General features: G+C 38.7%; 1 protein-coding gene across 2 annotated transcripts in view; it reads right to left on the bottom strand.

Annotated features, from left to right (window-relative positions):
- The window catches only part of tenm2 (teneurin transmembrane protein 2), a 210,893-nt gene that overhangs the window by 130,224 nt on the left and 55,647 nt on the right, over nt 1-25,022 (bottom strand). For both annotated transcript variants that reach the window (XM_041990535.1, XM_041990534.1), the window contains exon 3: nt 7,502-7,792. In XM_041990535.1, coding sequence (XP_041846469.1) covers nt 7,502-7,792 — 291 coding nt within the window. The remainder of the gene's footprint in view (nt 1-7,501; nt 7,793-25,022) is intronic.

The raw sequence follows: 25,022 nt of genomic DNA, 5'->3' as shown, positions 1-25,022 counted from the left end.
AGAAGCTATAGTCAGAAGTAACTTACTGATCACATAGTCCCCAAATGGATCCTCGTCCTCCTCATCATCTAGGTAAGCTGGAGGAGAAGAGGTGGAAGAAAGAAAGAAAAAGTGGGAGAAAAGGGTAAAAATAAAACCAAAAATTATGAAAAACAAAGAATGAAAGCATGAGCTGGAGAACAGAAGCAAACCGAAACTAAAATACTACAAGAAAGGTAGAGAAATGACTTGACAAAAATAAAAGAGCAAATAAAAAAAAATAAAAATAAGGCAAAAGAAATTAAGGTGGAATCAGCCCTGCCCTCCCATCATTTACCTCTGATTTTTCATTCTGTCGCCAACATTCATTAGAAAAGAAAGTACTGACAAATAAACAGCCAAAATTGACTCGGCACCAGGCAGAGAAAAATATGACCACTTGTAATCAACTGGAGAATTCTCAATTTGCTCTCAGTGCTTCCTCACTTTCTCTGGCAGGTTTGAGGGTTTCATTAAGAGCCACTAAAGCTTGTAGTCTACAAGGATGGTGGCAACATGTCAACAAGTTATAAGTCAAATATCATGAAAATTTATCCTGTGTGGAAATTTCTTTCTTCTACTAATAATAATAATATTAAAGCTCTAAGTAAGGATGGATCCTCGTTGCCTGGTTGCACAACCAGTTACACACAGTTACACACTCCTTCACTTTCATGTAAGTGTAAGTATCCCTCCATAATCTCTTCTCCTCCTTCCTCTATCTCTCCAGGCTGCATCCTTTTATGTGAGTTAGCATCCATCTACTGTGATCAATATCCCAGAGCTTTTATTAAACACAATACTTATGCATCTGAGTCTATGTGTGTCTGTCTTTGTGTGAAAGTGTTATCAGCCTTCACCTTAATATCAGCTCTGGTCCATCAGTGTCTTTATTCAGTCAGAGATGCTCAAAATAGACAACTTCCCCCAGTTTTAAAAGTCATCACTTTGTTCGTGCGATTGCACGAGTTCGTTCGAGCACCGTGTTCATTGTGTTGAATGGTCGTTATTGATCCCCCACACTCAAACTGAAGACACGCACATACAGATACCCGCTGTGTGTGCATGTGCCCACCACTATTTTTCTCGTCCTAGCATGCACAGCTATTAGCGCCTGGACAAAAAGTCCTTGAACCAGTGGGCGAAGTATAGAGGTGTACAGAGACACTTACACGCACACATGCACACATTCACAGTGGTGTGTATTTGTGAAAGCGAGCTGTCAGTGCTGCTCTCACACACCATTCATCACAAGCTACTAATTCTGTTAGACCATTGTGGAGCTTTTCGCACCCCACGTTGCTCTCTGAAAACTCAATCAGAGGCTAATGCCCCCAACCCCTTGAAAACACACACAGACACACACACACTCAAGCTCTCACTTTCAGTTTCTTACTCACACGCACTCACTAAGGCCCTTAGGGGACAGCAGCGGTCTTGGGGGACCCCACGAGCCCAACTCCATAAGTGCTGCTTGCATTTGATCGACAGGAGCTGCATGAACTCAGTTACTGGTGTTGAACGTGGCTGCAGTAGGGATCTAACAGCTTTGGTCTTAAAGAAAAGGGTCTAACAATCAGTGAGAGATGTGCAGTTTGATTTTGATGTGTATCGTATATGTATTTTTTTTTTTTAAAACTCATAATGAAGTTATAACTGAATACTGTCTCAGCCTCTTTGATTACAGGACAATCAAATTGAAACTTGTAGGGTAAACAAAAAACATTTCAGCTGACTTTAATGTGGTTTCATTTATGTTTTTTTTTTTTTTTTTTGTCGTACAATAAATGACATTTTTGGTACACAGACTTTGCCACCTGTGCTAGCAGATTTGATTAGTTAATCAGAGCAATCACTTTTTCAAACTGTGCATTTATAAAGCATAATTGCAACTTCAGCTTAAAAAACTTTTGACTGCAGCTGTTTTATACAAAGAACACTGGAATTTCCTTTTATTCTTACCCTCTTTAACGTAAGCTCTAACACCATACAAGCTCTGCAAAAAAAGCTCATTGTGAAAGGGTCTGCGAGGAAAACCAGGCAATTGAGCATGCCTAGATGGGGGCAGGGTTAGTCAGAAAGGCCACACTAAATTTAGCGCCACCTTTTCATTCTCTAATTATGAGATTAATGCATCCTGCCACATACGTCACAATACTAGCCTGTGATTTATTATCCAGACGACCAGATGGAGAGATTGAGCCAGTGAAGGAAGGAGGAGAGGGAGATCGCCTGAAAGCATCTAATCAGCATGCGTGTGTGATTGGGCCTGGTCTCGGCAGTGCAACCAGCAGTCAGTATATGTATGTAAAGTCTGCTGTATGAGTAAAGCTGAGATTTATTGATGGAAAATAACGTTAAAGTAGAATGAGATTCTGTCTGTTTTCTTAACCGGCTGTTATTTAACGAGGGAAAAAAAGAACAGCAGCATATGCAGTCTCCCTATACACACATGTAGAGCCATACACTCTGCCCTGAGTAAGGTTTTAGGTTTAAATCACCCTCAAAGCCTGATCTTATTTCATCTAATGCATGTTTTAGTCATTTTCCTTCCTGATCAATACAGTTTGGTTGTGGCCAGAAGGCACTGCTGTACAAATTTACAAGTGCTCCTATTCTTCTGCTTGTGTTTCCAGACGGGCGTTTTACGAGGCCACGCACAGTACGGCGGTAAATCTCTTCCTCCGGCTTGCCAAAATGAAATCACCCAGTACTGCACTCTATGGCCATGTCTGTTTGTCTCACTGAGCTTGTGCAAAAGAAACTTGTATTGACTCTGCCAAGTCAATGCTGTAGTCTTTTTATTTTTATAGTGTCTGGAAGGAGCAATAAAGTCTTTATTCAATCCGCGATAGTAAAGCTGGATGTAAAGAAACTTTGAAATCTCTGAGTTGCATTTACAAAACTAACATACTCAGCCTTAGCATGCTCTTTTGTATTTAGGGTTTAGCAGTAAAAATAAATAAATAAAAAACTGACAACAACAGCCAAAGACTGAAAATAATGAAAAAGTGTTGATTCAGGCACTGATGCAGACGCCTGCAATCTGCAGAGGAAATTACTACAAAGGTAAACCATATTTATCAATGAGGAACACAGTCAGGTGTCTGACACCTGTCCTACTCGGGTTAAAAAAAAAAAAAAGAAGAAGCTGTATATGTGTATACTAGAACTGAAAAATTATTTTGTTTATCAGATAAATGTCCTTGTCTTTAAATCATTAATGCAAAGCAGCTTATTACTGAAACTATAAAGCAGACTGAAAATATTGTGCTTATAAAAGTGAGGGAAAAAAATCAAACTTTAAATTTAAATGTTTTACTTACTAGTTTTTATGTGAATTTATTGTAAGATTGTGCAAAAGGACATTATTATAGAATAAAAAAAAAATAATAAAAAAATACAACAAAACAATCAGTCATAGCATTATAACCACTTATCTAATTTTGATTAGTTTCTCTTTAAACTGCCAAAACAGCTCCTACCAGTCAGGCACGGACAACAAAAATCTGTGGGTGTCCTGGAGTGTTTAATATACCAGGATGTTCTTTAGATCCCGTGGGTTTTGATTTATGTGCTTTTTTGTTTCTTTCACAGATGCAGTTAGATTGATATCTGGAGGATAGCTGAACATGTCAGACTGTGTTGTACGTTTTGAGCCCTTCCTAAGCAGTGTTTGCAGGGTCAATTTATGTCCTACTGGGAGAGGCTGTTACTGCAGGAGAGCGCTCTTGCTGCACTCAAGGGTGTGACTGGCCCATAAAATCAAATCTAAAGTAGGATCTATGTGAATGCCAGAATGCAGCTTTTTCCTGCAGAACATCACACTGTAACAAAATAAGAGCCCCACTCATTTTACCTGTCAGTGGTTTCAATACATAAATTATTCCATCTGACTGTAAGAGCTTTTTTTTTTCTTTTATTCATTTTAAAAACTATATTTCTGTATATGTGCAAATAACGCAGCTAATCCATTTCTCACAGCCCACATTATTGTCCAGAATGAAGAAATATAATAATAATAAAAATACATAAAACTCTCGTTCAATACTCTACATCAATAATGTGACTTTTAGTTACAGTTGGTGTATATGTGGTGCTAAGTGTGTTGAGACTGGCAAAGACGCCAGGCATCTATTCCAAGGATCACACTTTTTAAATTTGTTATTGACTCAGGTTTTGTTTGGTTTGTTTTCCAGGCTTTTCATGTCTATCAAAATCAAAGATTTAAAAATAGCACCTGTAGTTAGGCAACCTGAAATATATTTATACTTCATTTTGAAGTTCATTTGTCATCGTCCTGACATGAAATGGAGTAACAAAGATCAAAGAAATGATGTAAAAGAAACATGTAAATACGTTCATTACTTCATCTACAGACCAGTGCCCTGCTGACACAAAAATCCTCACAAACACTAACAAAAATTACAGTAACATACGGGTGTGTAATAACTGTCACTAGGATTTCTATTTTGGAATTGAACTTGGCAATAGGGCACACAAACATGCTCATCCACATATATGCTTGTGCCCTGGAGGAGGAACCGACACCCTTAAACCGACACCTGTCAGTCATGCTGCCGAGCTGTGCCGACAGGAGCTTAACAAGAGCTGGTGAAAGGCGCAGCATGAGTGAACAGAGGACAGAAGAAGAAGAACCTTGAATGATGCAGAAAAGAGATGAGAGAGAGGAAGGAGATGGGGAAGGAGGAGGAGAAGGGGACGAGGGTGAGACTTTTGAAGATTGTTAAAGACGGCGCGAGATGAGAGCGGGGCGGCGTGATGTTTGGTGTTTTTGGCACATCGCCGTCTTTTTGATTTGTTAGTGTGTGCTTATGATGTGTTCCTCTGTCAGTCTCTATTATTAGACCCTCAGATCATCATGTTGCTATTTTGACATTGGGCCTCCCTTTACACCTGTTTCACACTTCCACTCACATGTGAAGGGTTTGGGCTCATAGACTCTCACGCCCAGACAAACAAGATAACATGACAGACCCTGTAACATTCACACACATGAACTCTCAGCATCCAAACTCTTTGGGCTCCACATTGCGGTTTGGCTCAGTGGGAGTGAAATTTCTCCTCTGGTGGAGTTAGTATCAGATGTTTTGTGGTGGAAGGAGATACGGGAACAAAAGGGTGAGACTGTAAACGACTAATGAATAGACAGGATCCATCACAAAGACACACCTGTTATATTTTTCTTTCTTTTTTTTTATCATGGTGTTGCACCTTCCTCTGATCTCCTTGCATTGGCACAGACACCAGCGCAGAAACATGATTTAAATCTTTAGTCTGTGAAACCATGTGATGAGCTTTAATGTATGAGCTGGTGGCTCCAAACACATCTATAGAAGGCAAGCTTTGAAGTCTCAAATTAAATTTAATTGACTTTGATGTGTAGCGTGCTCTGCATAATCATCAATACAAATTTCTCCAACATACAATTGAATGTTTGGCCCCTGTAGGAGCGCTGAAATATCCATGAATAACGCTTTTAAACAAAGTTTGTAAAGTGAGACTGAAAATAATAATAAAAAAAAGAAACAACTTTTGATCTTTGATTAGTGACATCATACTGCAGGCATTTGATTATCAAAATATAGTCGGATTAATCTGCCAATTTCACAAGGTCTGGAAATGGTGGCATCAGAGTGCTCAGTCGCGTTCTTCTGGCCTTGAGACAGAGAGAGTGAGAGTGGCATCTGCAGCTGATATCTGTGACTGCAAGATTAGCTTGGTAATTAACCACAAAGCAATTATCGGGTGGTTGGATGAGAGAAACGTCTCAGGGAAGGTGTTTCTTGACGTGTTTAATAGGTGTTGAGTAGTTTGATCAGTCAACAGAAGTTGTTTCTGAGGCCTGCAGTCCAACAGAGGTTGATCCAAAGTTGATACATGCGACTGCCGAGAAGTCAATTAATTAGACTGTTGCTCTTCCTTTTATCCACTTTTCATTAACCTTCATTGACACCTCGGTGAAGTCGTTGCACAGGTTTACGATGGCGTCAGGATTAACGAGGAAATGGAAAGTTGGCATCAAACAAAGTTGCCTGAGAAAGGCAATTCTCCTGGAAAATTTATACTCTCATCCAAACGAATATTCAGCCTTGTTCGGGCGGGCATCTGAGCATCATAAAAGCTTGAAAGCTGCACTTGCTGCTGTAAATAGGAAGCAAAAACTTGTGTATAAAGCAATGGTTAACAGAAGGACCAGATATTTCTTTGCCCAAGGAGGTTTACCTGTTACTGAAAGCAGTCCTTGAGTTTAAGAACATTTCAACCAGTGGTTGCATTCATCAGACTGTATATTCGATTTGAGGTTCATTTACACTGACCTTTCTTAATCAAACTCAATTAATTGGTTTAGAAAATCGAGTTTGTTTGGGAGGTGTGAATGTGCAACCAAACAGATGCGCATCAAGTGAACCAACCGCAGGAAGTAGACTACAGTACAGAATATTGTGGGTCCAATGCTGGGCATTGTGGGTAAACACAACCAAAACTTATGTGTGTATAGAATAAGAGAAATGGCTCAGACATGGTGTGAGAACAAAATAGGAGCTGACAGAAACATGATCAGATGAAACTATATCACAACTTCTAAAAAGCCCCACAAAAGCTCCACAAGTCACCCTTGATTAACCAATAGATGAGTGTGTTTTTTTATTTGTTGCTTGTGTTGTATTTTTTAGTAAGTCTTGGTGCAGCACCAGCGCAGGTGAGGAGAGGAACAAGTTGTTCAAAAGATTTGTTTTAAGTGCAATATGAAAGCAGGCTGAATGTTGCAAGTGAACCCCAACTAAACCAAATTTGTGGAAGTAATTGTGTTAAATCAATATGTGACATTGTGCCATATAGATCGCTAACTCCTGAGTCTACTCAAATCAAAACCATGTCATAATTTTTGACATGTAAGTTAACACATATTCAAACTTATAATGTACACCCATTTTAGATACAGTTACATTTATAACTATTATTCATTGCCAGAAGAAACAATGGAAACCAAGAAGCTGCAAAAGAAGTTGGAAACCTTGTAATCTCGTAAAAGGTGTGTATACTTAGGTTAAGTCTCTCTTAGACTGAAATATGGTGCTACAAAATATTTTGTTGCTGTGTGATCCGAAAAAAATCAAAAGCATTTTCTGCAGAGTGACAGACCCGCCAGTGAGATCTCAACAAATAAGTGGTTTAAAAGGAGGGAGTTTAAAGGCCTTGTCTGAGTGATATTGATTATAATAAGGATGGCTCTCTAAGGGGTGTCCTACCACTGCCCTTAAGATCACAAAAACATTCAGTCAATAAAAACTTCTCCCATGGAATTTATACTGAACAATAGTTGTTTGTTATGATCTCCTTATACTCTGAATATAATATGCCCCAAATTTGTTTTTATTCTCTCATTAAATGTCAGTAGCAAAAATAATACACTCAACAGCTACAATCTCAACAACACTGAAAAAGTCCTTCATCCTACCTGACTCATCATCGGACTTGTCATTCTCAGAGTCGGTGAGGGTGAGAGCCGAGTTCTCACGACTGGATACTCCTGAGCTGCGGCGAGACTTTACCCCTCCACGTCCAGCCCACAGCTGGATGGCTCGCTCTGGGGACAAGGGTCCCTCGGGGTCTGAGTCGGCATCTGAGCCAGCGCTAAGGGAGTACCCCCTCTGGAGGAGTCCCAGGTCTGGACAGTAGGGAACAGCAGCGGGATGCGGAGTGGGAGTTGGCTCGCACACTCCCAGCTCAGCCAGAGTGAAGTTACCCCCTGTAGGAAAGAAGAGTTAAACTGCTGGATTGTAAGAAGTAATAGAGATGAATGTTGTAAAATTGCCAAACTGGCACAAACAAATACTCGCACAAGCAAATGCACACATCTGTCTACAAAACAATCGCACACAGAAACACACTATTACACAGAGAAACACAATCATTTTGAAACTACGAAGGCGGAGGATGAAAATTGGGCTTTTTTTGGCTGGCGGGGCAGGGGGGATGACACAGCATGATTCAGGCATAAAATACAAGCTAGCTGCTGGAAGAAATATGTACTGGCCTGCAGGCCTGTTAAGGCTGTCTTAGAAAACCTGCTTCCTTCGCTTTAGTGATCCACATTGGCATTCATAAGCTGTTGATGGGTGATCAAAGGGCTGTTCACTTGATGCCTCTTAGACTGTAGTGAAGCTGCTTTGCTGCCTTCTGGGTTTGATCATCTCCCCACCTAGCTGCCATCATACACTGAACCTCAGGCTAACTGAATATACTGCAGTGTGCTGCAGTACAAGTCCCAATGCCCAACACTTTCCCCCTCAGGACAAACCAACTCGTCACATCCAAAATAAATATATAAAATTATCCAAATTAAAGCACATCAAAGGAGATCAATAAACAGCACTGCAGCCCAATTAAATCCAAGCTGAGGAAAAAGCAATTAAGGAAAAAGGCATGCTCAACCAATTTATTCTCTATACTAATTAAAAGAGTATTGTGGATGCAATCGCTCACCATCAGCTGTTGGAGTAAAGGGATCAGGGGAAAAACAGTTGTGATTCACTTCATTAGCAGTTTGTGAGGGAGGGTAAAGAAAGAGGCAAATGAGAGGTTGGCATTGTGGCTGACACACTGTCTGATTCAATACACTAGGGTTCACACAGCTGTGTGACTGGGTTAACTGTGACTCATCAGGCGTACAGATGCAATCAGAGAAAAAAGGGAATCAAACAGATAGAAATCATCTGCTGCATCTTCACAGCTCCTCTTCGCTGATTCCCTGGGACTTCAAAGTTGGACTGAAAGTGATGAAGAAGGGGCTGAAAGGAAACTTAGTGAGGAAAGTGGTGAAAGACTCTACACAAACAGATGGGACTAGACTACGCCACAGGTCGATTCAGCTAATACACTGCAGCTCGCCAAGCTTTCAAAGAGCTACAGTGCAAAGACACCAAATCACTGCAAGAAATCAGAGAACATTACCATTCCAGGTCTTCCTCACTTTGCTGTCTTTTCCTACCACTTATTATAAAGGAAAAAAGGGAACTTTCTTTACTAGATGCGACACTAGGGACACTACTGTACTGCTGCATGTGCACAGGATCTAGCTACAGTCATTGAACTCATACCTGAGATGAGGTATCGTAGAACGGGAGAGAACTCCAGGAGGCCTAAGAGAGTAAAGCACATTGGTTCTTTAAAATCAGTCACAAAATCAAACTGAACCAAACTACTCCATGCTCATAGTTAGAATGGGTCTTTATGAAGACCATCCCACGGAACTACACAAACACAGCTACTCTAATCAAATGCTATGTGGACACAAAGTGTGTGCATGGGTGTATCTGTGTGTGTGTTTGCAACAGGTATCTTAAATTACATCCCACTGGACACTGCTCTGTACCATTAACATCCCATAACTAGTGATTACACATGTAAAATCCAATTTCTCCTTATCACCATCAGCTGTAGACACAGCCCGATGTCCCGTGTGCTCAAAGAAAGATGGATTGGTACGAAGGGATGAAGCAGACATGAAAATCTATCTTAGTTACTCTACAAATAGAAAACCGATTGCATGTTTGTTACATGATATTATGACAGATGTGGGGGCATAATGTGGTGCTGCATTTTAATCAGATCAATTCAGTCTGTACAATATTACTACTGTCATACTTGAGCTTATGATATGTGTTTTAAGTCTTGTGTGGCTTCAACTGCTGCTTTAAACAAAGCATAGATGTGTTTGTTCATGGTGTATTTGCAGGCAATGTATCCCAGCATGATCTGACAATGCACTAAAGAACATCTTCTGATGTCTATGATTTTTATTTCTTCTAGTGAACACATAACCTTTCATTGAGGGTGAGATAAGGTGACCGTTGAGGAGAGCCCATAGTTACTTTGAGTGATTATTACAAAGCTTCAAAGTGTGTTTGGACTGATAAGCCTGCCATAATATAAATCCTCCTTCACAAACCAGTGAGAGTTAAGCTTGTTCCTTGGAAACAGTGTTGTCGCTCAAAGTTGGTAAAACCCAGACGTCACTATTCCATTCAACATGTCACTTTGAGGCTACATTAGAAATATTGCTCCTCCTGATCTTTTTTCCCATAAACTCTTGAATGCTGCCAGAGATATCTGGATTCATTACAGTTTTTTTTTTCCAAACACCCACTGTGAAATGATAAGTTGTAGAACACCACTAGTCTCTTCTTGTTTTTCTTACTAATACCGATCCTCTGAGACCATTACTAGACAACCTTCTTTTGTTCAGTTGAGTCTTTCATTCTTTATTTAGCAAATTTGTTATCTACGATCAAGTTGCTTTTCTCTCATTGTACAAAAATCAGTGCATTGATCTTATGTTTCTGTGGTCACTTTCTGTCATCCAGATTGTGCGCTTGACACAAATGATCCAAAGAGACTTGGCGCACCATTCAATGCCCCCTTGTAGACGATCTGTTTAGTGATTATTCAACACTGAAGAGACAGCTTTCCCACCATCAGTCTGTTAATAAAACTTTTGTCAAGTCCATATTTGAGCATGAGCGGAATGGCTACACGATGATTTACTTGAACACAGCTTTGATGTCTTAATCAAATCTAAAGATCATTTGATCTAGGGCTTCAGTAGAAGAGATGCAAACCTGACCAGTTTAAGAAAGACTTGAACATGGTCTGTATTATAATAACCTTTGCATTTTATCAGATTTTACATTTACAGAAACATTTTGACCTTATATACCAGGGATATGCCTGGGTCTCTGAACAGACCTTGATAAGCTGTTGGATCCATTTAATTTTGATTCAGGTGTATTAGAGCAGGGATACATCGAAAACTTTCAGGCCTGCAGCTCCCGAGGACCAAACTTGCCTGCCATATACAATATAGCAATTTTTTTAAAATGAAGTTTCATATTATTTTTTAAACACATTGTACTGGTCTCACAGTTGATCTATACTTGCCATGTAAAACTGGATGAATTTTAATGAGCAATCAGGTGAAAGCATAATTGCGAGTGAAGTGAGACAAAACATGCTTGACTGTTAAAAAGAGGAGAACCAGAAATACAAAGTTATTGCGTTAGGAACTAATAGTGCACATGGAAATGAGAAGATTAGATGTTTAAGAATGGTAATTAGGATAATCAGTCTTACCAAGGTGAGAAAAGGTTTTAATGATAAAAACAGAAATAATAAGAGAGAGAGAGAGAGAGAGAGAGAGAGAGAGAGAGAGAGAGAGAGAGGACTTACTAACACAGGTTAGCATTTTTATTGTGCAGACATCTCATAACACTGTGCTGCAGGGCTAAGCATGATCCAAAAGGAAGGAGCAGAATTATAGGTTCAGCAAGTGCCCTGGTTACAAATTGTATGGATCAAGGTTTAGATTAGAACAAAACTGAGGTTTAAGAAACATTTGAGTTTAGGTTAAAATAGGGGGTACTTTGCCATGGTTACAAAAATAAACTGATTTGAAAATATGGTAAAGAAAGCCCATGCTGCTTCAGAAAAGGTTTCTTATTTCCTTATTGGCAAAAAATGAAGTTTATTCTTTTTGCCTTCTGGGACTCTGTTACCTGATTTCTTACTGCTCTTACTAGTTCTGCTGAGTTTTGCCATTCTAACAAGAGGAAGGGTCAGTCTAATCTGGCTGTACAGTCCAGTGAGGTAGCACTTAGTGTCTGGGAACTTTTACAGTGAAGCAGCTTGGCTTTGGGTTGTCCAACTCCTGAAATTCTCCTATATAAAAACATTCTCTTGTTCTTTATCATCATAATGAGGAAAGATAAAATGATGAACAGTAAAATCTGTTTCTGTTATACTGTAAGCCACTATACACTGTTTTGCTATCTGATAAGCATTTGTGCTTATGGATCTATTTCTCCTATAGGACTTCCTGGATCATATTTCATTGTCTCAACAGGACACAGAGCCCTTACCCTTTGCTACAAAGTAGTGCCCACACAAAGGTTCCAATAGAAATGTTTTTTTTCTTTCTTATAAAGATCTCCAACTGAGATTTAAAACAAAAAAAAAAAAGGAAAAATGAAAAAAAAAGACCCCTGAGAGTTTCTAAGTAGCACCCACGTTAAGAACTGGTAGGATCCTTTGAATACTAAATGCTTCAGTGCTTCCTTTTTCCATCTCCATTTGCTCACAAAACATTTTCTATGAAAGAAAATTAAACCATTCCATCCCATAATTCCTTGCAGCTGTAACATTCAAAGTGACACTAAGCTATGTAATTATACTGGGGTTAATTTGAATACATAGCAGGACAGGAAGATGAGTGTGAGCACATCATGTGAACTATCTTTTTATTTACTTTGTTGAATTCACAACCTTGAAATTGATGTTAGCTTTGATATCTTCTATCGATCAATGTTGGAGCTTGAGGGATAAGCTGGAGCCTATACCTGCTGCCTTAGGGTGAATGCAGTGTACACCCAGCACTGGTCAGTGCTCCATCACAAGCAACCATGTACTCTCACATTAACTCCTAGACAAAATTTAGCATCACCAATGATCCTAACATGCATGTTTTTGGACTGTTGGAGAAAATACCCTCACAGAAGTGTACATGGAAAACACGTAAACTCCACACAGAAAGGCTTGAGCCAAGGTTTGATTTAGAAACTTTCTTGCTATAAGGCAACAGTGCTAACCACAACACCACCATGCAGTCAGCAACAAGGTCAAGGGAAAGTACTGAGGAAAACAAAATATACCGGTGTCATATCTATTTACCTTAGAAGAACCTTTTTTTTCTTTTGGTTGAAACATGACATGCTTGAAGGTAAAGTTTTACTTGATTCTTTGGTCAGCATTAAGTTTAATCTCCTGCACCTGTGATGCGTCATCATTGAGAGTGTTGATGAAGCACACGCTGTGTAAAAGAAAAGTACGGGACATGGGAGAAATAGAGGCATCTTGTTGGAACTTACAACAAAAACCGGAGTGTAAGTGGGAATGGCAATGGCAGAGATCCATTAAACTAAATGTACTCCCCTTGATAAAGCTCATTATGCATGTGTGTATGAGCAAGTGTGAGCAATGTGTTGTATGTGTTTGTGTCAGACTGTTTGTAAGTAGACAGCTCTGAGGGATAGAGGGGCCTATCATTAAAAAATCATTTGCGCTTGTTAGCAGTTTGACAGGAAAAGTATAGGCAGCAGGACTCTGCATTATGCTGGTTGACTTTCCCTCGCCCCACTGAGTAATTCTGTAGAGAAAGTAAAGCAGACAGAACTGGTGGACTTCATTGCCTGCAATTATGTTGCTTTTTCCAGATTGAACAGCTTACAGTCCAGGCCACCCTTGGACATGTCATTTTGAGAGTTCAGGGGAGTGCCAGCAGAGAACAAGTTCTGATTTGCCACAAAGTGCTCAACTAGTGAACTGATTTGCACCTTGGTGGAACATGCATCAAAATCAGGAGGCTAATGCCACTGTGCACAGTAGGTTCTCTAGCAATCCCCTAAAATAGCTGAAATTACTGTTAATAACAATAAAAGCCTTATTTTCTTTGTCGCAGCCAAGGAAATCCTGGAATTTGTGGTTAATGGCTGCCAAAATGTGACATTTCTTATTTTCCATTTTCATTTGCATCCAATTCAAAATTCATGTGCACTGCACTCTAGTGTTCCTAAAGAAAATTAACTTCTCATTTGTTTTTTTCTTTTATGTGAATTTTAAAGAAATAAAATATACATTTATGGTCCTTTCTTTTCAATTTTAAGTAAAGAAATGTTTCAACAGATACACAAAAAGAAAAGACAAGGGAGTCAGAGAAATGGTGGAAATGACAAGAGAAGACAAATTAGCAGTTAGGGCCCTATTACAACGTACCTGGGATCAAATCCCAACTGACTTTCTTCTCTCTGTTTCCCACAATCTGTCTGTCCTCCTTTTAGATGTGCACTTAACAAATTACACTTGAAAAAGAAATAAACAGCAGTGCTCAGTAAATGCACTTCTAGAAAATGAAAGCAAAACTTGTTAAAGAAAAAAACAAGATGGAATATTATTTCCAATTGTTTGCTAATTATTTTAAAAACAATTTACACACATTCATACGCCTAGAAAATCAAAAAATTAAATGCAACACCATGTGTTTATAGTCTGAGTAAAGCAGACATAAATCTACTTGCTGAGTTTGCCAAAGATGAACTATGAAAACAATAACTAAGTAAATGAAAATGAAATACATGGACAAACTGAAGGGAGTTTATTTAACCACAAAAGAGGACTTACACTGTGTGCAGAATTATTAGGCAAATGAGTATTTTGATCACATCATCCTCTTTATGCATGTTGTTCTACTCCAACCGGTACAGGCTTGAAAGCCTACTACCAATTAAGCATATCAGGTGATGTGCATCTCTGTAATGAGAAGGGGTGTGGTCTAATGACATCAACACCCTATATCAGGTGTGCATAATTATTAGGCAACTTCCATTCCTTTGGCAAAATGGGTCAGAAGAGAGATTTGACGGACTCTGAAAAGTCAAAAATAGTGAGATGTCTTGCAGAGGGATGCAGCACTCTTAAAATTGCCAAGCTTTTGATCATCGAACAATCAAGCGTTTCATTCAAAATAGTCAACAGGGTCGCAAGAAGCGTGTTGAAAAAACAAGACGCAAAATAACTGCCCATGAACTGAGGAAAATCAAGCGTGAAGCTGCCAAGATGCCATTGGCCACCAGTTTTGCTATATTTCAGAGCTGCAACATCACTGGAGTGCCAAGAAGCACAAGGTGTGCAATACTCAGGGACATGGCCAAGGTAAGGAAGGCTGAAAAACGACCACCACTGAACAAAACACACAAGATAAAACGTCAAGACTGGGCCAAGAAATATCATAAGACTGATTTTTCTAAGGTTTTATGGACTGATGAAATGAGAGTGAGTCTTGATGGGCCAGATGGATGGGCCCGTGGCTGGATCAGTACAGGGCAGAGAGCTCCACTCCGACTCAGACGCCAGCAAGGTGGAGGTGGGATACTGGTATGGGCTGGTATCATCAAAGATGAGCATGTGGGACCTTTTCGGGTTGAGGATGGAGTCAAGCTCAACTCCCAGTCCTACTGCCAGTTTCTGGAAGACACCTTCTTCAAGCAGTGGTACAGGAAGAAGTCAGCATCGTTCAAGAAAAACATGATTTTCATGCAGGACAATGCTCCATCACACGCATCCAAGTACTCCACTGCGTGGCTGGCCAGAAAAGGTCTAAAAGAAGAAAAAATAATGACATGGCCTCCTTGTTCACCTGATCTTAACCCCATAGAGAACCTGTGGTCCCTCATCAAATGTGAGATCTACAGGGAGGGAAAACAGTACACCTCTCTGAACAGTGTCTGGGAGGCTGTGGTTGCTGCTGCACGCAATGTTGATCGTGAACAGATCAAGACACTGACAGAATCTATGGATGGCAGGCTTTTGAGTGTCCTCACAAAGAAAGGTGGTTATATTGGTCACTGATTTGTTTTTGTTTTGTTTTTGAATGCCAGAAATGTATATTTGTAAATTTTGAGTCGTTATATTGGTTTCCCCGGTGAAAATAAATAAGTGAAATGGGTATATATTTGGTTTTTGTTAGGCTGCCTAATAATTATGCACAGTAATAGTCACCTGCACACACAGAAATATCCTCCTAAGATACTAAAAAAGCCCCACTCCAACTTCCAAAAATATTCAGTTTTGATATTTATGAGTCTTTTGTGTTCATTGCGAACATAGTTGTTGTTCAATAATAAAATGAATCCTCAAAAATACAACTTGCCTAATAATTTTGCACACCCTATATATATCAAATCCCAAACATACACTGCAGATATAAAATGTTCCAGTCACTGTCCAGTTGTGGACAAATTACTAACATAATTAAACTGTGAAACTTCATTTCTAAACATTCTCGTGTTAGTGATGTTTTAGTTGATTTGGCAGATATTCTTTAAAAAAAAAAAAAAAAACTTTATTTAAACAGGTAGTGCAATTGAGACATGCAACCTCGTTTACAAGTGAGACCTGTTTACTATACGTCTTTTGATGGATGCTTGACAATGCCAAAAGGGGAGTGAGCAGAGCTATAATTATTGGGGAGCTAAGGTGAGCTCAGCTCCTCTGAAAACACCCACCTGAAACACTAAAAAATAGCTCACTTTTAGGCTGTATTTGATGAACAAGGTTATATGTAACCAAGCAGTGACCATTTGATTTTCTTGCTTTTTGTGTTTCTTAAAATAACTTTCCATCCCTATATGAGATGTGTCTCATATAGGTGCATACAGTTGTAGCACAATGTTTTTGGTAGTAACCCTGTTTTTCACTGCACTGCTGTGCATTGATATATATGCACATGCACATGACTTGCAAAGCCCCAGAGCACATATAGAAATAAGGCTCCCCCCAAAACCCCAGTTAAAACAAAACAGCAGTGATATCTAAATTTGTTCTTCATGAATACATTCTATTAAACTCTGTCATAAGTACTTGCTGGACATCTATTGTGATTGTAATTCAAAAATAATTTCATATTATTGCACTTCTTAGTCGTCTTCTCTCCACTTAATGTCACAACATTATTTATAATGAATGCAATTAGGAAAAGAACAGGGAAACATTTGAAAAGAAATGAAGATACAGCCGAGAAAGAGTTTTGAGTGAAAAAAATCATGAATTTTAAAAGACCTGGTTTTTAAATTCATATTTCAAGGAAATGAAAAAGGTTCCACTGTTTAGTTTGCACAGTCTGCTGCTGTGCTACACTCTGAAAAGATGATAAAAATGTACTTCCGCCCGGGTTGATAATGGGGGGAAAGGGGAGTGAAATAGAGAGTGAGGCAAGCTGATGACAAATACAGGGATCACAAGATGTAGAAGAGAAAACTGATGAAATCCATGGTCATGATAAACCACTTTTTACCAAGGGAGAGAGGGAGAGAGATGAGAAGGCAAAATGATAGAGATGGAGTATACAAACTGATTAGGACTGAGTACACTGGAAAAATAAGTCAGTATGTATTGGATTTAATGAAAGCTGAGAGACAAAAGTAAAGAAAAGCCTGCTGGCAACCACTGAAAAATGTTACACAAGGATCAAGGGTAGAGGTTCTTTCTGAAGCATAAGAATGGACTTTGTTGGATTGTTGAACATCAATTACTCTTCTCACATATACACACACACTTGCAAATAACATGCAGTGAAAAATACTGATAAACGGCTTCACAAATCAAGGTTACTATGGTGATGAGCGGAAGAAGTGCATAAAGCAAATGTTGCATGGGTGCTTACACACAAAGATGCTAATAGAGAATACTTCTGTACCCATGATGAGAATCTATCTTCTGAGCACTGTTTTTAAATATTAACATTGAATAAGATTATTTTTTTCCATTTGCAGGACAAAGCCAACTTTTCATGCATGGATGAGGAAAAAAAACAAACATATGTTTGCAATTTTAGTTCAATTTCAAGGAATTCTGAGATGTTGTTGGGTAGTGTTGCACATCTTAATTTCCACTGGGATACTGGAAATTAGGTCAGCGTAACAAAGAATTTTGTTATATGATAAATTCATTTGCACATTTGCACTTCCAGACACCACACAGTTGCTGAGTTTGGTTGGGCAGCTGTATGTAAAAGTGTGGTGTTAGTAGAATTAAGTAAATTGTCCATGTCTAAGTGAGAGTGAATGGGTTTCTTGTGCAGTAAATGTAGGGGTGCAAGATGTGATGTTAATAATTAAATGGTCTGTTTACTAACTTGTCTTGTGTCCTGTCTACGGTATTTGGAAAAATGTTTGCCTGGAGGTCTGAACACCAATTAAAGGTTCTAGGAGAAGCTTAGGGAAACATGTATTGGGGTGGGGTGAGATGCTTCTGGGTTTAATGTGTTTTAAAGTGTGATCACATGTTAAACTCCACACTTCTGGATACCTCACAGATGGAAATCCGGATTTTTTGATTTTTCTGGATTCATTAGGGTCCGGTTTCGGGGAAATCTAAAAATGGGATCCGTCAGGGATTCGGTGCAGATTTCCCCAAATATTGTCTGTATTTCTGACATATACTTACATATCATGGCATCATATGCTCCATATCTTTGTAATTTTAGTCCAGTGTGATGCTTTTGTAAGATATAAGAAATACCTCTGTTGAGAGAAAATGGTTTCGTCCTAGCAAAGTATATAAAAGCCCTGTCCTGCTTGAGAAAACACACAGTTAAGCATTGCTGATTGCCACTACATCCTCTACTGTGTATTAATCAATATCCAAGGAATGCCCTTATTAAAGAGCTAAAGCAATATATATTACAGATCTAAAAGTAGTTAAACAACTTTTGAGAAAACTTTGTGGGGCAACAGAACTGACCTGATCTGACCATGTTGAATGCTATGTCAGCTGGGCTTGATGTCTTCCTTGAATAGTTTTATGAGGCATAGCTCATTGCATTATCCTACCTGGGGAATACCATTGCCAGGGAGGGGTGGTACATACAGTATCCTGCAAATACCCCCCTACAACAGCCATGGCTGAAAGTATTATTGGAGAATATTTCAAGGTAACAAAATTATTATTGTTGTTCACTTCACTTGTATTGATTTAATTTTTAAATGTCTCAATTACTCATCTGTCAATAGGCTACACACTGACAGGGAGCCTTGAATGGCTCACACACATTAGTACATCAACACACATATCCCATAGCATGTGGCTTGTCATTAACCCCCGGGCAATCCTGCAATCAAACACTGGAATGCCAAAGGGTTAACTCCACCATTAGCAGAGCGCCAATGACCTTACACATATGTACAAATAGAGTGTCATAGTGAAACACTTCCCACACCTCCCATATGACATCCATTCTTTGGATTCTCACCTGAGCCACGGGGGACCTTGCACCTCCTAATGAGGAAGCCAAAATAGCTGTGACAAATGTCATCCAATCCCGAGGTAGTTCCACTTCTGCCCAGAGGACAGCGGTCTGGGCTGGACAGGACAAGACATGACAGGACATGACACTACACCATGAACTCGGGAGGAGGTCTTGTCATTGTAAAAAAAAAAAAAAAAAGCAGCTCCAGGCAGTGAAACACCTTTCATCCATGAACAGCAAGCCAGCGAAGAACCAACTGGGAGACATGCCTCACCATTGGTTCGAACATCAGAGTACCCCGATTACACTTACTGACAAATCAATATTTAGGTGAATCATTTTTTCTAGAGAAGACAAACCTTAAATATCTTTTCCTCAAAAAATGTGTTATATATATATATATGTATTCAAGATATACTCTATATTATACATATTTTATTGGTGGGATTCAATTAAAAAATGTTAAAAAATAAAAATTAATCTAATTAATTTGAGGCTTTGTCTCAATAATCTCAATTAATCATATTTTAATTGCATAAAATAGTTGCCTCCAAATTGGAATCTAGTAATAAAAATGTGATTAATTACATTTCAATTCTAAACAGTACATAAAGAAATAGAAAATATCCTTGGTCAAAACTTGACAGACCTAAAGATAAAGTGCCATTTTAAGTACTTTAACTACCAAATCCAGCTGTTCTCTAATTATGAATCTACAACACGTTATGGTGCTTTTAACTTTTTAAATGTTTCTGTCCACACTCTTCTTTAATAGGCATAAATATCTGACAGTAAGCCAGATTGGATCAGTCAGTGGCAACTTTGCACCTTTCATTTTCAGTCTGACCCTCTAGCGGAGGAGAACATCTCCTGCTCTGACTGCACCCATGAGGGCTTTTGGATAGGGGAGGGGCTTGTGGCATTGAGAAAAATAAACTATACATGCTTTCAGAATGCGATTAAATGCTATTTGTAATTATTTATTTGCAATTAACATGTTGCTCATCGCTGATTGATTACCTTTTTATATCTCTGATATAATGAAAGTCATACGACAACATAAAAGCTACATAACCTTTGTTCTTCCTTTTGAAAGGTGTATAATGTTCAATTTAATTTTAGTATAATTATTATAAGTATAGTCTAATTTTCCTAAAGAAGTCCTGCTCACAGTGAAACCCTTGACACAAAGACCAGATGAGAGAGCAAAAAGTGCGCAGGCAGGAAATGCAGCAAAATTGAAGTAAAGTATTAAGTAATTATGGAAAAACCTTGTTGTTTATTCTGCCATGATGTTGGTTACAAGTTGATGAGAATGTTACTCTGTGAAAAAGCTCAAATCTTTATTCACTTAATTCTCAGTTAGATAGCATAAGTTGGATATAGACATTTCTGTCGTGAGAATGACAATTTGGTGCAAAAAATATGATAACTAAAGTATCTTCCTCACTTTTTCATGTTTAAACATTTCCCTCTGCAGCCTTTTTTGTAGATTCATCTGAACGCTGAACTTTGTTTCACATGTGAAATTATTTTCTTAATAAAACCATGAAAGAAGCAACATAAAAATTGAATAAAATGTAAATGAAATACAAAATAAAGATATTAGTGAACAAGATGGTGGGGCACATACACATATTTAAATTCTGTAGCTAACGGACATGTTTAATTACAGCCCAGACTGCAAGTGACTCCACTAAGAGAGAGAGGGGAAGAAAAAAAAAAACCCACTTGATAACAGTGACATTTACAATCTGCCTCATTTATCAAAAGCTGCCAACGCAGAGTCAAAAAGGGTCATTACATAGTAAACATAGATTAACTCAATTCTCACAAAACCACCACGAAATAGTCTGATAAATTATTTTTATTCCAAGAAAATTGCAGATGTCTGGGTGCATCTCCCTGGACTCTGTCAATTAATTGTTTTGTTTGTTACTTAAAATTTGTGTATGTGTGTGGCTGTGAATTGAAGCCAACATCAGTACTAAATAGCTGCCACCATCAGCATACATTTCCATGCCATCTTCTTATTACTTCCCTCATTTGTTACCCAGTGTTTGACTCTGCATGCACGTACCAAAATCAGTGGCAATAGCTTACACATTCATTCTCAGAGCCCAAACAAGATTTGACAAACTAAGCAGAGGTGTTTTTTGGTTTAAGTGGAAAATGTTGAACAGTTAATTCCAAGAGCACATCAGCCTCTGACAGACATGTACTTAGTGTCAAAACAACTAATAATCACCCTCATGCTCTGATACACACAGCTTATTAAAACAAGTTGTAATTTAGGGAAAAATGTTTAAATAGTCAAATAGTCTGTAAAGTCAGCTCCTTTGATAAGATCAGTATTATGCATGTGTGTTTATAAGTACACATGCATTACACTTACAAGCATCTGGACCAGGGGCCACGGTTTGTATGTGTTTCAGCCTAATTCTGAAAAAGTGGGACTCTATGAAAAATGTAAATTAATTCTTGTAGTTTGTCTTTATGTTTAATTAAACATGACTGGGTATATAAAGAGCAGCTTATAGAAGCAGAGTCTCTCAGAGGTAAATATGAATAAGGTTCATCAGTGATAAATAATACTCCATCATCTGCAAACTATTAGCAAATGATTCTGAGAAAATGCAGATGCTTTTGAGCAAAAAGGGCTGGTTACCAAGGATCTTCAGCTAACAATTGGCCTAAAACAGGAATGATTCTGTCATGAAAATCACTGCATGAGCTCAGGAACACTCCTAGAAATCAATTAACAAAGTTAACTGTCCCATCTACAAAATGCAGGTTAAGGCCCCAACATAAAAAAATCCAGGAGTCCCTCCTGCTTCTCTGTGACAAAGCTCATTTAAAAAGGACTTTGGCAAAGGAGAAAATTGTTATGTAGTCAGACAAATAGAAATTTGAATTTATTTAGGCAAAAAATAAATTAAACTATAACCATCTGTCTTGATATCAGCGCTCAGTTCAAAGTGTTGATGATGTAATTTATTAGTGCCTATGGAACTGGCAACGTGCATCTCTGGAAAGCACCAACAATATAGAAAGAGGTTTAGAGTATTATATACAATCAAATATATATGCAATACATGATCTTTTTTTCAGGGAAGGCCTTGTGTCATAAAGTGGTTTATTTTGGGTTTTTGGCTAATATTTTTCATGAAAAGTTTAAATAGCTCACTTTCAAAATTTGATATGTTGTCTATGTCCTACCGTGAAAAAAAAACATTGCTTACATGAGATTAAGAAATGATTGCATTCTGCTTTTATTTTGCATTTTACACAGAATCCCAGGTTTTTACACACACACACACACACACACATATATATATATATATATATATATATATAGTTCTACAAACCTATATGAACACTGTTTCCTGAAAGAACATGTATAAAGATGGAATGAGTGGGAGTGCATTGAAGACTGGAGGACTGTGTAGAATCGGCCTCGGGATATTCTCCAGCAACTCCACTTTGCAATTGCTGCAGCTACGGGATGCTATTGAGTGTCGGCAGCTGACAGAGACACAGAATGCCAGGGAGAAGACAAAGATAAAGAGGCATTGGAGGGGAGGGATTGTATTTAATCTGCCGTTTATTTTTAATGGCATACAGCTGCTTCGTTCTTTCTTTGATCATCAGCAGTCCAGGTTGACTGTAACCCAAAGGAATACATGGACACAAGAGAATGTGTGTTAGAACACACAAACAAACATACTGATCACATTCTCTTTACTACATTTTCAATTTTTAGTATGACTATGAACTGCAGTCCTTGTCACTGGCTGCTATTATGTTGTCTTCAAACATGTATATCCTCCCTCTGACACATGATGCTACTGACCACTGCAAGCAGCACAAATCACAAGTAGTGGATCTGCGGTAGGCACACAACAATCTTCTTGTCGAACCCCCTACTATGCAAGAACTTTAAGTTAAAAGGAATCACTGGCAAGTGCACTTGTAGGAAGCTGGAGGCCCTAAACGATTCTTGCTATGAGCACCAGAGGCAACTCATCACATCTCTAAAGTGGGAGAAGAGACAAAGTAAACATATGTCAGCGTTACTCATCAAAGACTGTTTATAAGCCATTGGCACTTTTACTGAAAAAACAACAACAACAAAAAAACAAAATAAATAAATAAATAAATCAAACCAACAAAAAAGCCATTAAGTTGTTTGTGACTCCAGAGGAAACTGTCTGAAATTTGATTATCTGGCAATGGAAAAAAAAGAAAAACAAATCTGAGGATATGGAGCTTGTAGCAAGTGAGATCACCAGAACTATGTAGTCTTTCATCTGTGCTAGAAGCTCAACCTCAAACAGGAGACTGTGTTTGAGCTGCAAAACACAATAATGTTTAGTGATATGCAATATTCCTCTAAGGTCATCTGTAATTTAAAAGCATCTCTCTTGTAAAGGAAGGATTTTAAATGGTCAATAACTTCAGACTTACATCACACAAACGAGTTAATACAATTTTCTATTCAGGGTCCTCTCATCTTTCATAGATGATTCAGAAAACAGTGCCATATAGGTTAGGGTTAGTCCATCTACCTTGCTCTAGAGGACACAGATGAGGATGGTGTTGCTGCTGTTTTTGAAGATACTTGGAAGTCTCAGTAAAGAATGGAAAGGATGAAGGAGGCAGAGAAAATCTCGTTCAGTCTACAGTGAAGGCAGTAACAAGGGACAGAGTTTTGGAGAGTTTTTGGACAAAGCAATGCTTGACTACTGTAGTTATTTCTTACATCAAAGGAAATGGGGAAAAAAAGGGGGAATGCGAAATGAAAGAAATGTGGCACAGAATACATCAAGGTTTGAGTGATCTTTTCTTCTATGGGTGCATAGGCGTGCATTTTACAGAATCACCAAAGATGAAAGTTCAAAACTATACTGCTCAGATAGGAGACGGAGCATGTGTGAGATCTAAAATGAGGACACACCCTGTGCACTTGCTCTCAAATCCATAGAGAGCACCTAAACATAGCAAATGTGTGCTGTGACCACAAAAGCAACAATCGAGGAACAGCAAGGGTGAGAGAAATCAGGGGGAAAAGACCGTGTGAAGAGAAAGTAGACATGAAAGGTGTGACGGAAGAGCAAAAAAGGACATAAGAGAAAGTGAGAAAAAAGTGACACAAACAGAGTGAAAGAGATAGATAGATAGTGAGAGACAGAGAGAGAGAGAGAGAGAGAGAGAGAGAGAGAGAGAGAGAGAGAGGGGAGTGGGGGTAGATGATGCTGAGTTTTGTCCGGGTAGGAGGGTAGACAAGTGGGTGGTGGATTTTCAGTGTGGTTTTCAGCCCTGGGGGCAAACAACTGAGGAGAATGGAAAGGGGCTCATTTAGATCCCTCTGAAAGGAAAGGCCAAAGCTTCTTAAAACTGCAGCAGTTGTGATAATGCCTGATGTCTTGGGTTGAACTTGGAGGGATGACACCCCAGGGATGTGCTAAATAGGAGCTACAGAAGAGACTGGAATTGAGTCAAAGCGATGTAGTGCCAGGTAAAAGATCAGAAGGACAGAGAGGTGAAATATAACAAATAAAATGCACTGTGAAGGGCTTCTGTTCATTTAGTGACATATCGGAGCATAAACTGTTATTATATTAATGTTTAATGGGATTAATTTAGCAGCAATTCAAGCTGCTAACTATAACCCAGTGAAAAAATATGAAAAAGGGAATAGGACTACTTTCAGGTTTATAGTATGTATAAAACGGAGACAGAAATTGTGTCTGGGTTTTTGTGAAAATGACACTTGTGCATTATTGGCATACCGGTGGTTTCAAATATTTTGCTTTGTGGCGTTAAATAGCGAACACTTGTAATGAGCTTTCCAGGCTGCTGCCTGTTATGTTGGAGGAAGAATGTGTCATTTGGCTGTGCTTATCCAAGCAGACTAGGTAATAAGAGTGTAATGGGGAAACAGTGGGGTTGAGATACAATGAAAGTGGGGGTCTGGTGGAAGACACATCTGAGTTTGTTTTACTGGAATCTCACATGTCCAGATGTGCAGCCTGAAATATTATAAGCTAAATTAGGGATAAAGGGTTACACAACAGTAAAATCAAACATTATAACATTATTTCATTTTCAGCTCTACCTAGAT

Source organism: Melanotaenia boesemani, chromosome 7, assembly GCF_017639745.1.
Source record: "Melanotaenia boesemani isolate fMelBoe1 chromosome 7, fMelBoe1.pri, whole genome shotgun sequence".
Taxonomy (NCBI): Eukaryota; Metazoa; Chordata; class Actinopteri; order Atheriniformes; family Melanotaeniidae; genus Melanotaenia; species Melanotaenia boesemani.
Note: the sequence above shows the minus strand (reverse complement) of the source record. Positions and strands in the feature narration are given on the sequence as shown.